The sequence below is a fragment of the Theropithecus gelada genome, chromosome 11 (genome assembly GCF_003255815.1).
Source record: "Theropithecus gelada isolate Dixy chromosome 11, Tgel_1.0, whole genome shotgun sequence".
NCBI classification, from domain to species: Eukaryota; Metazoa; Chordata; class Mammalia; order Primates; family Cercopithecidae; genus Theropithecus; species Theropithecus gelada.
The window spans coordinates 81,119,274-81,134,237 of record NC_037679.1 but is presented as its reverse complement, the minus strand read 5'-3'; the positions used below and the strand labels follow the sequence as shown (position 1 = coordinate 81,134,237).

General features: G+C 45.6%; 1 protein-coding gene across 3 annotated transcripts in view; it reads right to left on the bottom strand.

Annotated features, from left to right (window-relative positions):
- WDR66 (WD repeat domain 66) overlaps positions 1-14,964 on the bottom strand; it is a 114,038-nt gene that overhangs the window by 51,609 nt on the left and 47,465 nt on the right. For all 3 annotated transcript variants that reach the window (XM_025402109.1, XM_025402111.1, XM_025402110.1), the window contains 2 exons: positions 6,623-6,734; positions 6,298-6,378 (listed from right to left, as the gene is read on the bottom strand). In XM_025402109.1, coding sequence (XP_025257894.1) covers positions 6,298-6,378; positions 6,623-6,734 — 193 coding nt within the window. The remainder of the gene's footprint in view (positions 1-6,297; positions 6,379-6,622; positions 6,735-14,964) is intronic.

Here is a 14,964-nt window from a genome sequence, read left to right as displayed (position 1 = left end):
AAAGACTGCTGCATATACATTTCTAAAGTTGACAGGGCCACACAGTATCTTGGAATGAATGCAAGATATTGGAAGGGGATTCTAATTCCTGCCAAGATGGTGAATAGCATGGGCTGCTGGCTCCCTTCCCAAAAATCAACCCTGCAGAAACTATGGAAGTGAGGGAAACTTTAAATACACAAACCAAACAGTCACAGCAAGAACAACAAAGCAAGCTCTTCCTGGGGAGCCACGGGGTATGTGTTTGAAATGTGCATGGGAGGTGGGTGGCTACAGCCTGGGGTGAAGGGCTACAGGAGACAGCACTGAGGAACAGGCTGGAGAAAAGCTTTTTAAGTTCCATTTCTACCATTTCCACCCCGTCTCCACTCCTATTCCTTACCTATCATTTTCCAAACATTTTATGAATGTTACATACCACAGGAGTGTAAACTGCCAATGCCAGTGTTTGAGAATTCATATCAGAACAGCACAAAAGCCCGGGCAGGGTAAGGAATTGGCAAAAGCAAGTGCATGAAGCAGACTTCACAAAGCCTGAAAATCAGCCTCAAACCACCTCAAGCTCTGATTAAGCTGAACCACTCTGCTAAGTGCCTTTAAGAAGCAAAAGTCAGTCTTCTTTGGAGGAAGTCATCTGGAGCCTCAAATTTATTGCTACACTTTAAAAAACACAACATCAGGCATTCAGTAAAAAACAGCAAGGCATATTAAAGAGATACATCCAGGCCAGGCACTGTGGTATATGCCTGGAATCCCAGCACTTTGCAAGGCTGAGGCAGGAGGATTGCTTGAGGCCAGGAGTTCAAGACCAGCCTGGGCAACAGAGCAAGACTCTATCTCAAAAAAGAAAAGAAAAGAAAAGAAAAAAGACCCATCCAAATGACTGAAAACCAAGGGGAAAAAGCAATCGGCAGAAAGAAGCCACAGGAGATCCGAGTATTGGGGTTGTTAGACACAGACGTGACAATCACTGGATTAACATGCAGGAAAGTAGAGGACAAGATGGGGAATCTCAGCAGATAGCTCTACTTAAAAAAGGAATCAAATGGAAATTCTAGACCTGAAAAAATGATTTAAAATGCTCAATAGACAGTTTAACAAAAATTTAGATATAGCCAAAGAAAGAACGAGTCATGGCCGGGCGCGGTGGCTCAACCCTGTAATCCCAGCACTTTGGGAGGCCGAGGCGGGTGGATCACGAGGTCAGGAGATCGAGACTATCCTGGCTAACATGGTGAAACCCCGTCTCTACTAAAAATACAAAAAACTAGCCGGGCGCGGTAGCGGGCGCCTGTAGTCCCAGCTACTTGGGAGGCTGAGGCGGGAGAATGGCGTGAACCCGGGGGGCGGAGCTTGCAGTGAGCCGAGATCGCGCCACTGCACTCCAGCCTGGGAGACGCAGTGAGACCCCATCTCAAAAAAAAAAAAAAAAAAGAAAGAACGAGTCAGCAGGAAAGGAAGACAAATTATAGTAGAAAACATCCAGACTGAAGCAAAACAGATGAAAGGATAGAAAATACAGAAAAGAAAATAAAAGACCAGTGGGACAAGACCAGAAAAGGTCTAACATATATGTAATTGGAGCCCCAGAAGGAGAAGAAAGAAAGAATGTGGCAGAAGAAATGTGTAAAGAGGTACTGGCTGAGAATTTTCCAAAACTGAGAAGAGATATAGCATCCCAGGTTCAAGAAATCCTAAAGGATAAACTTTACAAAAATCAACAACAGGCCAGGCGCGGTGGCTCAAGCCTGTAATCCCAGCACTTTGGGAGGCCGAGTCGGGCAGATCACAATGTCAGGAGATCGAGACCATCCTGGCTAATACGGTGAAACCCCGTCTCTACTAAAAAATACAAAAAACTAGCCGGGCGAGGTGGCGGGCGCCTGTAGTCCCAGCTACTTGGGAGGCTGAGGCAGGAGAATGGAGTAAACCTGGGAGGCGGAGCTTGCAGTAAGCTGAGATCCGGCCACTGCACTCCAGCCTAGGCAACAGAGCGAGAGTCCGTCTCAAAAAAAAAAAAAAAAAAATCAACAACATACCCACATCCACATAGACACATCACTGAAAAGCTGCTGGGGTTGGTGCAGCAGTGGCTCACGCCTATAATCCCCGCACCTTGGGAGACTGAGGTGGGAAGGTCACTTGAGCCCAGGAGTTTGGGCAGCCTGGGCAACACAGCGAGACCTCATCTTTACAAAAAAAGAAAAAAAATTAGCCAGGTGTAGTGGTGCTACCTGGGAGGCTGAGGTGGGAGAATCACTTGAGCCTAAGAGGTCAAGGCTGCAATGAGTGGTGACTGTGCCACTGCACTTCAGCCTAGGTGATGGAGTGAGACCCTGTCTCAAAAACAGAACATAACAACAACAACAACAAAATCCTGCTGAAAACCAAGGGAAAAATCTGTAAAAGCAGCTGGGGGCCAAAGAGAGAGACACACAACATTCAAAACAGGGATTGACAGCTGACTTTTCAACAGAAACAGTAGAAACCAGAAGACAACAGAATCACTCCTTGAAGATATGAAGTGCTAAAAGAAAATACTACCACTCTAGAATTCTATACCAAAGGAAAATCTCCTTCAAAAATAAAGACTTGTCCATGAACATTCACAGCACCTTTATTTTTAATAGCCACAACCAGGAAACAACCCAATGTCCATGAACAGTGAATTAATAAGGTTACGTACCTATTCAATGCACTACTATTCAACAATAAAAAGGAATACACTACTGGTACGTGCAACAACAAAACTGAGTGAAAGAAACCAAAGCTCTCTGTAAATGGAGTCCATTTATTATACATGAAATTCTAGGAAAAGCAAACTGATGAACAATAATCAGGATGGTAGACATTAGGAGATGGATGGAGGAATCAGATCACACCTTGAAGGCCACATGTCATGGAATTTTAATGTTATTCTGAGGACAATGAGAAGTTACTGAAGGATTTTAAGTACAGGAGTGATGCAATATTTTAATTGTTTAAAAATAACTCTCTGGCTGGGCACAGTGGCTCACACCCGTAATCCCAGCACTTTGGGAGGCCAAGGCAGGCGGATCACAAGGTCAAGAGATCGAGACCATCATGGCTAACATGGTGAAACCCTATCTCTACTAAAAATACAAAAAATTAGCCGGGCATGGTGGCACATGCCTGTAGTCCCAGCTACCCGAGAGGCTGAGGCAGGAGAATCGCTTGAACCCAGCAGCAGCAGGTGGAGGTTGTAGGAACCGAGATTGCACCACTGCACTCTAGCCTGGGTGACAGAGTGAGACTCCATCTTAAAAAAAAAAAAAGAAAAGAAAGAAAATAAAACAAAACAAAAATCAGTCTGACTGCTGTGGGAAGATTGTTAGAGAGTGAAGAGAGAGTGAAAGCAGAAAGACCAGCAGGCCAGATGGTGCAGGTAGAGGTGACTGTGGCCTGGACTAGGACAGTGGCAACAGAGGTGGAGAGATGAGGGAACATTTTAGGGTATGTCTTGGAAGTAAATAGCCTTGGGAATAGATGACAATACCCAAGAAGAAAGCATAGCAAGAAGAGGGCAGGGTGTGGTGGCTCACGCCTGTAATCCCAACACTTTGGGAGGCTGAGGTAGGTGGATGGCTTGAGCGTAGGAGTTGGAGGCCGCACTGGCCAACATGGCAAAACTCTGTCTCTGTAAAAAATTAAAAAATTAGCTGGACATGATAGTGTGCACCTGTAGTTCCAGCTACTCAGGAGGCTGAGGTAGGAGGACTGCTTGAGCTCAGGAGGCAGAGGCTGCAGTGAGCTGGGATTGCGCCACTATACTCCAGCCTGGACAACAGGGAGACCCTGTCTCAAAAAAGATTTTTTATGTTTTAATAATTTTAAATTTAAATCACCATGTGTACTCAGCAAGGTTGCAAGGTACAAAATCAACACACAAAAATCAGCTGTATTTTTATACACTAGCAATGAACAATCTAAAAAAGGAAATTAAGAAAACAAATCCATTTAAAATAGCATCAAAAAAACACAAAATCCTTAGGAATAAATTTAACCAGGAGGTGAAGACTTGAGCTCTGGAAATTACAAAACATTCCTGAAAGAAATTAAAGAAGACATAAATAAATGGCGAGGTGTCCCATGCTCATGGATTAGAAGACAATGCTGTGAAAACGATGACACCACCCAAAGTGATCTACAGATTCAATGCAAAATCGCTATCAAAACCCCAATGGCGGCTGGGCGCGGTGGCTCAAGCCTGTAATCCCAGCACTTTGGGAGGCCGAGACGGGCGGATCACGAGGTCAGGAAATCGAGACCATCCTGGCTAACACGGTGAAACCCCGTCTCTACTAAAAAAAAAAAAACACAAAAAAACTAGCCGGGCAAGGTGGCAGGCGCCTGTAGTGCCAGCTACTCGGGAGGCTGAGGCAGGAGAATGGCGTGAACCCGGGAGGCGGAGCTTGCAGTGAGCTGAGATCCCGCCACTGCACTCCAGCCTGGGCGACAGAGCAAGACTCCGTCTCAAAAAAAACAAAACAAAACAAAACAAAACCAAAAAAAGGCCGGGCGCGGTGGCTCAAGCCTGTAATCCCAGCACTTTGGGAGGCCGAGACGGGCGGATCACGAGGTCAGGAGATCGAGACCATCCTGGCTGACACGGTGAAACCCCGTCTCTACTAAAAAATACAAAAAACTAGCCGGGCGCAGCGGCGGGCGCCTGTAGTCCCAGCTACTCCGGAGGCTGAGGCAGGAGAATGGCGTGAACCCGGGAGGCGGAGCTTGCAGTGAGCTGAGATCCGGCCACTGCACTCCAGCCTGGGCGGCAGAGCGAGACTCCGTCTCAAAAAAAAAAAAAAAAAAAAAAAAAAAAAAAAAAAAAAAAAAAAAAAACCAAAAAAAAACCCCAATGGCGTTTTTTGCAGCAATAGAAAAACTCATCCTAAATAGCCACATATGGTTGGTGGCTACTGTGTTAGCACAACCTTAAGGAGGAAGAAACATTTTTCTAGGGGCAAGAGGAATATTGGGGGGAAAGGAAAGAAGATGGACATATGGCTGCATAACCATATTTCCCTGGCTGAGTCTAGTCACCCAAACCCTCTGGGATTTAGATCCTGCAAGTCAGGCATGTACTTATCACAGTGCCTGGCACAGAACAGGTACTCGATAAATGTATGACAAATGAAGCATGCAAGGATGGATGAGACAAGTCACAACAGCAGGGAGCAGCGACTCAGGAAATAAGGAGACCTGATGGAAACTTGCTGGGTGTCCTTGGCAAGTCACCTCATGTAAGTTGGGAGCAATAATAATAACTTCCCTATACTCCTCAGAGTTAGTTTTACAAGGTTCGAAGCAGTTAAAAGCACACTTATAGAATAAGAAAGACTGCCAGGTGGGTGATTTTAGACAAAGTATTTAATAATTAATGGTAGTATTCCACAGATATTAATATCTATTTTGCTAGCATGTTTGCATGGATTATGTGAGATAATGTAAGTAAAGAATTTAGCAGACTCTGGAACATAAGTGCTTGAAAAATATTAGCTATTATAGTCAAGTAAAATGAATCAGAAAATGAAAGGGTTTTTAAAGCTCTACTGAGGCCGGGCGCGGTGGCTCATGCCTGTAATCCCAACACTTTGGGAGGCTGAGGTGGGCGGATCACCTGAGGTTGAGAGTTCGAGACCAGCCTAACCAACATGGAGAAAACCCATCTCTACTAAAAAATTACAAAATTAGCCAGGCGTGGTGGTGCACGCCTGTAATCCCAGCTACTCGGGAGGCAGGAGAATCACTTGAACCTGGGAGGCAGAGGTTGTGTTGAGCCGAGATTGTGCCACTGCACTCCAAACTCCAGCCTGGGCACCAAGAGCGAAACTCTGTCTCAAAAAAAAAAAAAAACACTGTTATGCAGCATAACACAACTCCCCTGAAACAAAAAGTAGGTTTTGGCCCAGCATCAGTAGAACTTTGTTTTTGTTTTTTTGAGATGGAGTCTCACTTTGTCACCCAGGCTGGAGTACAGTGGCATAATCTTGGCTCACTGCAACCTCTGCCTCCCAGGTTCAAGCAATTCTTATGCCTCAGCCTTCCAAGTAGCTGGGACTATAGGCATGTGCCACCACACCCAGGGAATTTTTGTATTTTTAGTAGAGACAGGCTTCACCATGTTGGCCAGGCTGGCCTTGAACTCCTGACCTCAAGTGATAACCCACCTCAGCCTCCCAAAGTTCTGGGATTACAGGTGTGAGTCACCACGCCCAGCCTGGCCTGGCACCCATATAACTTTAGTTGATGTTTACAGGCTCCAGTGGAACTCACCTGAACACCGTACTCTTTGGGGAGTTCGAGAGTGCATGCTGGTGTTTCCACTGCCAAAGTCCACTTCCAGATGCACACCTTCTGTAGGTGACAGCAGAGAGAGGGGCATGAGAAGTTCTTTGAAGTCTGCTAAAGTAACTTACATCTCTTGTGGTGACCCCAAAACTTCAAGTAACTAAGGACAGAGGCCCGGACTCTGTGCTATGGAGTCTGGTCTTTTGAGAACATCACAAACATCATGCAGCCTGAACAGAGCTGCCCACGGGGACACACTGGACAGGTCGGCCAGCTCGCTGAAGCTGACCCAAAGGGCCAGGGCCTTTACCTGGACTTCAGCATCTGAGACGGTTGCCAGATACTTGGCGTCACGGGTCATGGCCATGGCCCTGATGCCGTTCCCTTCGGGGCAGCTGTCAAATATTGTGTGCACAGGAATACTGCAAAACAGGACAAGGGGGGTGACACTTGCTGAGGTCTCCCTGGCTTCCCAGAGAGGCCCAGGGCAGGTCTGAGCTCAGCCCAAACCTCTCCAAAACAGAACAAAATGTGATCTATCCATACAGTGGAATCTTTTTGAGCCATAGAAGGGAATGAAGCACTGACACATGCTATGATATGACATGGATGAGCCTCGGAAACGATGCTAAGTGAAAGAAGCCAGGTTCGAAAGGTGCAGAGTGTACGAGTCCACTCATATGAAATGGCCAGAATAGGCAAACCCATGGAGACAGATAATGGGGTGCAGGGTATCCTTCTGGGGTGGTGAAAACGTTTTGGAACTAGATAGAGATAATGGTTGCATAACAGTGTAAATGTATTAAATGTCACCAAACTGCAAGCTTTAAAATGGTCAGTTTTATGTCATGTGAATTTAACCTCAACAACAATAGTAGTCAAGCCTAACTCAAGGCAATGGGCCTGCTGTTTGCCCTCTTCACAAGCTCTAGTTTCTCATTTACAAGGTACCAGGCACTGATTCTGTGCCAGGTTGTGCCTGGCAGGAAGGATGTAAGTATGAAAAGATGTCTAGGACAACATCCCAGCTCGCAGGGAATCAGGCACTCTCCTGCATAGGTAGGAATGCAAAGGAGCAGCACCTTTCTAGAAGCAGTTTGGTTGGATCTATCAAAACCTTCAATGCATACACCCTACCGCCCAGTCACTCCACTCTTACGACTTTTTCCTAGGGAAACCATGGAAAAAGTAAACAAAGGTCAACGAAAATTCATAGTCATCATGGTACTACTCTAATAGCAAAAATCAAACAACACAAATGTCCCTTAATATACCACACATGAATTGTTTGAAAAGATAATATAGTATAACCACATGATAAGAAACTAGGTTGGGCACGGTGTTGCACACTGGTAATCCCAGCATTTTGAGAGGCTGAGGAGGGTGGATTGCTTGAGCTAAGGAGTTCGAGATCAGCCTGGGCAACATGGCACAACCCTGTCTCTACCAAAAATAGAAAAATTAGCCAGGCGTGCTGGCATGCGCCCGTGGGCCCAACTACATGGGAGGCTGAGGTGAGAGGATCACTTGAGTCCAGGAGGTGCAGGCTGCAGTAAGCCAAGATCATGCCACTGCACTCCAGCCTGGGTGACAGAGCAAGACCTTGCCTCAAAAATAAATAAATAAATAAATAAATTAATTAATTAATTAAATAATAAGGCCAGCGTGGTGGCTCACACCTGTAATCCCAGCACTTTGGGAGGCCAAGGCAGGTGCATCACCTGAGGTGAGGAGTTTGAGACCAGCCTGGCCAACACGGTGAAACCCCATCTCTACTAAAAATACAAAAAATTAGCCCGGTGTGGTGGCAGGAGTCTGTAATCCCAGCTACTCAGGAAGCTGAGGTAAGAGAATCACTTGAACCGGGGAGGTGGAGGTTGCAGTGAGCCGAGATTATACCATTGCACTCCAGCCTGGGCAACAAAAGCGAAACTCTGTCTCAAAAAAAAAAAAAAAAAAAAACACATAAAAATTAAAAATAGAAATAAAAATAAAAACTTTGCTGCCTTCAAAAAGAATGAGGTAGATTGGGAAAGTGACCAAAATTTGTGAAAAAAGCAAATTGCAAAACAATTGCATCATCCTAATCGTGTGTGTGTGTGTGTGTGTGTGTGTATTGAAAAAATTCCAGAGGAATAGACTGCAAACTGTAAGCAATGGTTCCTCTGGAGATGGGGTTTGGGTGAGGAGGAACTTTTATTTTTTGCTCTTACACTTCCATACTGTGTTACTGACAAGACCTTAGAACTGTATGATTCCGACACAGCCTTGAAATACCCAGAATTAGATGACACGTAAGTATCTAAGACAACCAAAGCATAGAAGCAGTGGAAGCGAAGATGGAAGTTGTAATGCTTGGGTTGGGGGAGGTCCACTGATTCCCACTGGAATGAAGAGAGCGTGGTAGCAAGACTTAAACCAGGAATGCAGGCCGCATGGTTCTTTTTTTTTTTGATTATGAAGTCCTAGATACGGCCGGGCGCGGTGGCTCAAGCCTGTAATCCCAGCACTTTGGGAGGCCGAGACGGGCGGATCACGAGGTCAGGAGATCGAGACCATCCTGGCTAACACGGTGAAACCCCGTCTCTACTAAAAAAAATACAAAAAACTAGCCGGGCGCGGTGGCGGGCGCCTGTAGTCCCAACTACTCGGGAGGCTGAGGCAGGAGAATGGCGTGAACCCGGGAGGCGGAGCTTGCAGTGAGCTGAGATCCGGCCACTGCACTCCAGCCTGGGCGGCAGAGCGAGACTCCGTCTCAAAAAAATAGAAAAAAAAAAAAAAAAAAAAAAATGAAGTCCTAGATACAGTGAAGATAAACAGGCCTCAGTACGTCTGTACGTCACACCAGGGTCCCAACTGGCTGGCATCAAGTCTGTGTCCCAGCTGAGGACTTCTCTGGTTCTCTGTCACTTGAGAAACTTCATCCCACTGAGAAGTAGCCCCAAAAATTCACCTGGGAAGGCAATCCCAAAGTGACTGGAAATAACACAGTGAAGTCCTTAGTGAGAAAATGTATCTTATCCTTGGAGATACTTGGAATTGAATATAGAGAAGATGAAGTCAGTCAGACCTGCATTATTCACATAGTTGTGATAAGAGAATTTGTTCATTTTTTAGGAATTTGTAATGTTTAAGTGAATTTGACATACCTCAGAGTTGCTAACAGATTAGATTTGTGATGCTAATTTAAAATACGTAGTTGATTTAGATTTGTGATTTTAAATTAAAATCGTAATAGGTTTATAGGCAATATTAGAACACTTAAGGAAACTTAAGATTTACCATATTTATGTCTAATTTACTAGATCTGCAGTAATTAAGTACTATGAAGGATTTGTTTGTTAATCAGACTACTAAAAAACTTAATGAAACTGAGTATCTTAAATATCGAAATGCAGTTTTAAATGTTTAAAAGGAGTTAATAACCAAATGTGTAAGTGGGGCCAAACATTAATCAAAGCCTCCTCAAAGGTGATTGCAAAAATATGCTAGATTTATAAACAGAGTAAGATTTTTAAGTTGAGCGAAAAACTGGAGGAAGAACTACGGTGTTTAATTTATCACTAATAAAATGAATACTAATCCTAAAACCAAAACAGCCTCTGAATAATCTTTTCTGGGTCCCAAAGTAATCACTTGGGATATCATAAAATTCATATTAACATAGCATTTGCATTATTAACCACAGATATGCTTTACTGTGTAATTTTTTTAAAAAATCACTGCCCTCAAGTGGCTTCGTGTCTAGTAGAGACACAGTTTCACAAATAAGGAAAAAACAGCAGCTCAACATCATAACGGAGCAGCTCTGTGTGGTGAAGGTGTCGGTCAGCAAAGGCTTCAGAGACAAGACACACCTGAAGGACTCCGACTCTTCTGCTGGCCGACTTCAGGCTTCTACTGCATGAGATAATACCTTTTCCTTGTGGTTAAGTTGGATGTGCCATTACTTGCAGCTGAGAGCATGTTAGCAGCTGCAGACGGCTACGTGTGCAGGCAGCAGGCATTTCACTTTCTGGGGGAAGTGTCTGCACGGCCCTAATGCAGGGTGCGTGTTCCTTGTAGCATAAGCTGATCTGACAATGGGCAGTTTCTAAAGGGTTTTAATCAGGGTGGCAACACAATCAGATTTACATTTGGGAAAAGATCACACCAACCATGTTGTGGAGAAAAACAATATGAAGATATCCATATACATGTGTTTAAAACAAAAGCAAATGTTTTGGAAGGAAACACATCAAATTGATTACCTCTAGAAAGAAGACTAGGATCGGAGATGGCAGCCAGTGCTTTCCATGAAAATGTATCGGTTTTCATTAATTTTTTTTTTTTTTTTTTTTGAGATGAATTCTTGCTCTGTCGCCCAGGCTGGAGTGCAATGGCACGATCTTGGCTCACTGCAACCTCCGCCTCCTGGGTTCAAGCGATTCTGTCTCAGCCTCCCGAGTAGGTGGGATTACGGGCACCATTATGCCCGACTAATTTTTTTTTTGTATTTTGTATTCTGTATTTTTGTAGAGACGGGGTTTCCCCATGTTGGCCAGGCTGGTCTCGAACGCCTGACCTCAAGTGATTCACCCGCCTCGGCCTCCCAAAGTGCTGGGATTACAGGCGTAAGCCACCATTAAATTTAACAGTTTTCTATTAAAATGTCCTAAAATCATTTTTTAACAAATTAAGCAGAGGAGCCGGGCATGGTGGCTCATGCCTGTAATCCTAGCACTTTGGGAGGCTGATTCAGGCAGATCACTTGAGCCCAGGAATTCGAGACCAGTCTGAGTAACATGGTGAAACCCCATCTCTATTAAAAAAATACAAAAAAATTAGCTGGGTATGGTGGTGTGCACCTGTGGTCCCAGCTACTTGGGAGGCTGAGATGGGAAGATCATCTAAGCCCAGGAGGTAGAAGTTGCAGTGAGCTGAGATTGTGCCACTGCACTCCAGCCTGGATAACAGAGTGAGACCCTGTCTCAGTAATAATAATAACAATAACAATAACAACAACAGATGAGGATGGGTACAGGGCTCACAGTTCTAATCCCAGCATGTTGGGAGTCCAAGGCAGGGGATCACTTTTACCTAGGAGTTTGAGACCAGCTTGGGCAACATAGGAGGACCCTGTCTCTACCAGAAAAACAAAAAAAATTAGCCAGGCTCAGTGGCATGTACCCGTGGTCTCAACTACTCAGGAAGCTGAGGTGGGAGGATTGCTTGAGCCCTGGAGGCCAAGGCTGCAGTGAGCCACGATCACACCACTGCACTCCAGCCTGGGTGACAGAGTGAGATCCTGTCTCAAAAACACAAAAACAAAACAAAAAATCAGATGAAAGAGCATACATTGTTTGGTCTATCCATACAATGTAATGTGATTCCGCCATAGAAAGGACACGTGCCACACCACAGATGAAGCTTCAAGCATGATGCTAAGTGAAAGAAGCCAGACACAAAGGCCATGTGTTGTAGGGATGTGAGATCAGAGAAGCCACACGAAATGAAGTGTTAGATGACACAGAGAAGTCAAGTCACATGAGGATCAAGGTTGGGTAATGCGATCCCCTGGAGGTCACTGGTCACCTGCGGGAGAGCAGTTTCTGTGTCCCCCACTATAGAACATTAAACAGAACTTCTTCCTAACCTCCTCATGCATCTGGACTCACTTGTTGAACTCTTCCCTCCCACCCATCTACCCAACTAAGCCCTAACAGTCTTGTCAGTGAATCTGACTGCTCTCTGCCTCAGGCCAGGAGTTAAGAAAGAAAACCCATCTAGGATCCTCTATTGTGGTCTGGTGCTGGGCTCCAGCGATCCCCACAACATCCTGTGCACTGGATTTAATGGGCTAAGTGGCCCCTCCAAACTCAGGCCCACCCAGAACCTCAGAATATGACCTTATTTGGACACAGGGCCTTTGTGGATGTAGTTAGTTAAGATGAGGTTGTACTGGACTACGGTGGGCCCCAAATCCAATGCCCAGGGTCCTCAAGAAGACACAGATGGATGCATGGTGGGAATGCCATGGGAAGATGGAGGCAGACATCGAAGGGATGCGTCCACAAGCCAAGGACACCAAGGGTCACCCACAGCTAGCAGAAGCAAGGGGAGAGGCCTGGGACAGATTCTCCCTCACAGCCCCCAGAAGCAGCCAACCCTGCCGACACCTTGGTTTCAGACTTCTGGCCTCCAGAACTGCAAGAGAGTATATTGTTTGAGGTAATTTGTTACAGCAAGGAAAGTAAAAAACAGTAGACATCATTATTCTTTTTTCACAAATGGGAAAGTTACTTTCTTCTCTGGGCCTCCAAGTCACACAGCAGACCATGGCCGAGCAGGCATGGAAGCCCACGTGGATGCCAGAGCCCACACTCACACCTGCCTCCTGCCACCTGCTCTTTCATGTCTCTCTGAAGTCCCCTGGGCCCCTTCCCTTCTTCCCTTCCAGTTCTCCTACCCAGGCAAGCCACCACCAGTCACATTCCCTGTTCTTATTCCCCCTCTGCCCAGCACGGCTAGACAAGCATCACCACGTTCCCCCACCCACCATCTACTTCAGGCTCATGCTTTTTGTCCCCAACCAGGCCCTCCCTGAAACCCTACAGCTCCTTCCCTTCATTTGGTGGACCTCTACTGCATTCTCATCGATTACACAATGTCATATCCCACAGCCCAAACTACCAGCCCCATTTCCAATGTCCTCGGCAGACAAGACGGCCTCCTGCTTGAGAGCTGTCACACAAGGTGGCGTGCTCAGTCCCGCAGGATCCCCCAACTGCCTCGACATCTTCTTGTCCAGCACTTTGCAAACTATCTGTGGTGAAAGGTATTTTTAAAAAACTTTTATTCCACTGCAGACCAATGCATATTTTTTTTCTTGAGACAGGGTTTTACTCTGTCACCCTGGCAGGAGTGTAATGGCATGATCATGAATCACTGCAGCCTCAAACACCTAAGCTCAAGCCATCTTCCCGCCTCAGCCTCCCGAGTAACTGGGACTACAGGCGTGCACCACCACATGTGGCTAACTTTTAATTTTTTGTAGAGACAGTCTCACTATGTTGCCCAGGCTGGTCTCAGACTCCTGGCCTCAAGTTATCCTCCTGCCACAGCCTCCCAAAGTGCTGGGAGGCTCCCAAAGTGCATGAGTCACTGCACCCAGCCCAGATCAAATACTTTCACAAAATAAAAATACCATAGCAAGAACAAATTGCTATAAAAGTTCCCAAAGGCCCCTTCTCATTTTCTGTACTTTCTGTTCAACATAGCCCAGGACCGGCTGACAGATCAGCTCAGCCTGCAGACCACACTTTGAGCAGGACTGCTCAAGCCCACGGAAATTCCACCATTCCTTGTCTGATGCACTATCAGAAAAGGAACCAGAAAAGGTAGAATTTTATGAGTTAGGAAGAAAGGCAATACAGGATGACAACCTTGATACCAGAGAGGCTCTCCATTCAGTCTGCCTCCAGCCGGGGAAGGAGGAGAGTGAGTTACAGAAGCAGATACAAGGAGAGTACAGAACCCCAGCCTTCCAGATCTAGCTCCAGTAGAGAGTCTGTGGGCTGTCAACCTCCCCTCACCACCTGGACTGGTTTATCTGACGTTTGATCGAAGTGAGCATGCCTTTTACCCCCAGGTTAAGAAGGCCACTGTAACTCATTTCTTAGACACCAGAGTGTTTCAGAAGGCCGGTAGGCTTATCACGAGAAAACCATCAGAACAGTCCAGTAGATGGAGATCCTACCAAATCCCTGACCTGTACTCCTCAAAACTGTCAGTCATCAAAAACAAGGGAAGTCTAAGAAATTGCCATAGCCAAGCAGAGCCTAAGGAGCCATCCCAGCTAAATCGAATGTGGTCTCCTGGGTGGGATCCTGGATGTTTCTTAATAATCATGTGTCAATCATGTTCATGAATTATAGCAAATTGATCCTACTAATGTAAGATGTAACTAATGTGGGAATCTGGGTGTGGGGTATATGGGAATCCTCAGTACTATCTTCCCAATTCTTCTGTAAATCTAAAACTGTTCTAAAAATAAAAGTCTGTTAATTTAAAAAAGAGAGAAAGAGAGGCCAGGTGTGGTGGCTCATGCCTATAATCCCAGCACTTTGGGAGGCCGAGGCAAGAGGATGGCTTGAGCCCAGGAGTTCAAGACCAGCATGGGAAACAAAGCAAGACCCCATCTCTATGAAAATATAATACAATAAAATAAAATATTTAAGAAGAGGCCAAGCATGGTGGCTCACACCTATAATCCCAGTGCTTTGAGAGGCCAAGATGGGAGGATCTCTTGAAACCAGGAGTTCAAGACCAGCCGGGGCAACATAGCAAGACCTCGTCTCTACAAAAAAAAGTTAGCCAGGTGTGGTTGCATGTGCCTGTGGTCCCAGCTACTCAGGAGGCCAAGGCAGGAGAATCACTTTATCCTGGGAGTTCATGGCTGCAATGAGCTATGACTGCACCACTGCACTCCAGCATGGGTAATGGAGCGAGACCCTGTCTGTATTATGAAAGAAAGGAGGCAATGGCGGGTTGTTAGAATTAGAGAGAGACTGCAGAGAAACAGCAGCTTTGGAAAGTCTCCCATCATTACTATACCTAAAACCATGGCAGGCAAACAGATCGAAATTGAACATATCCAATAAGAAATGTATG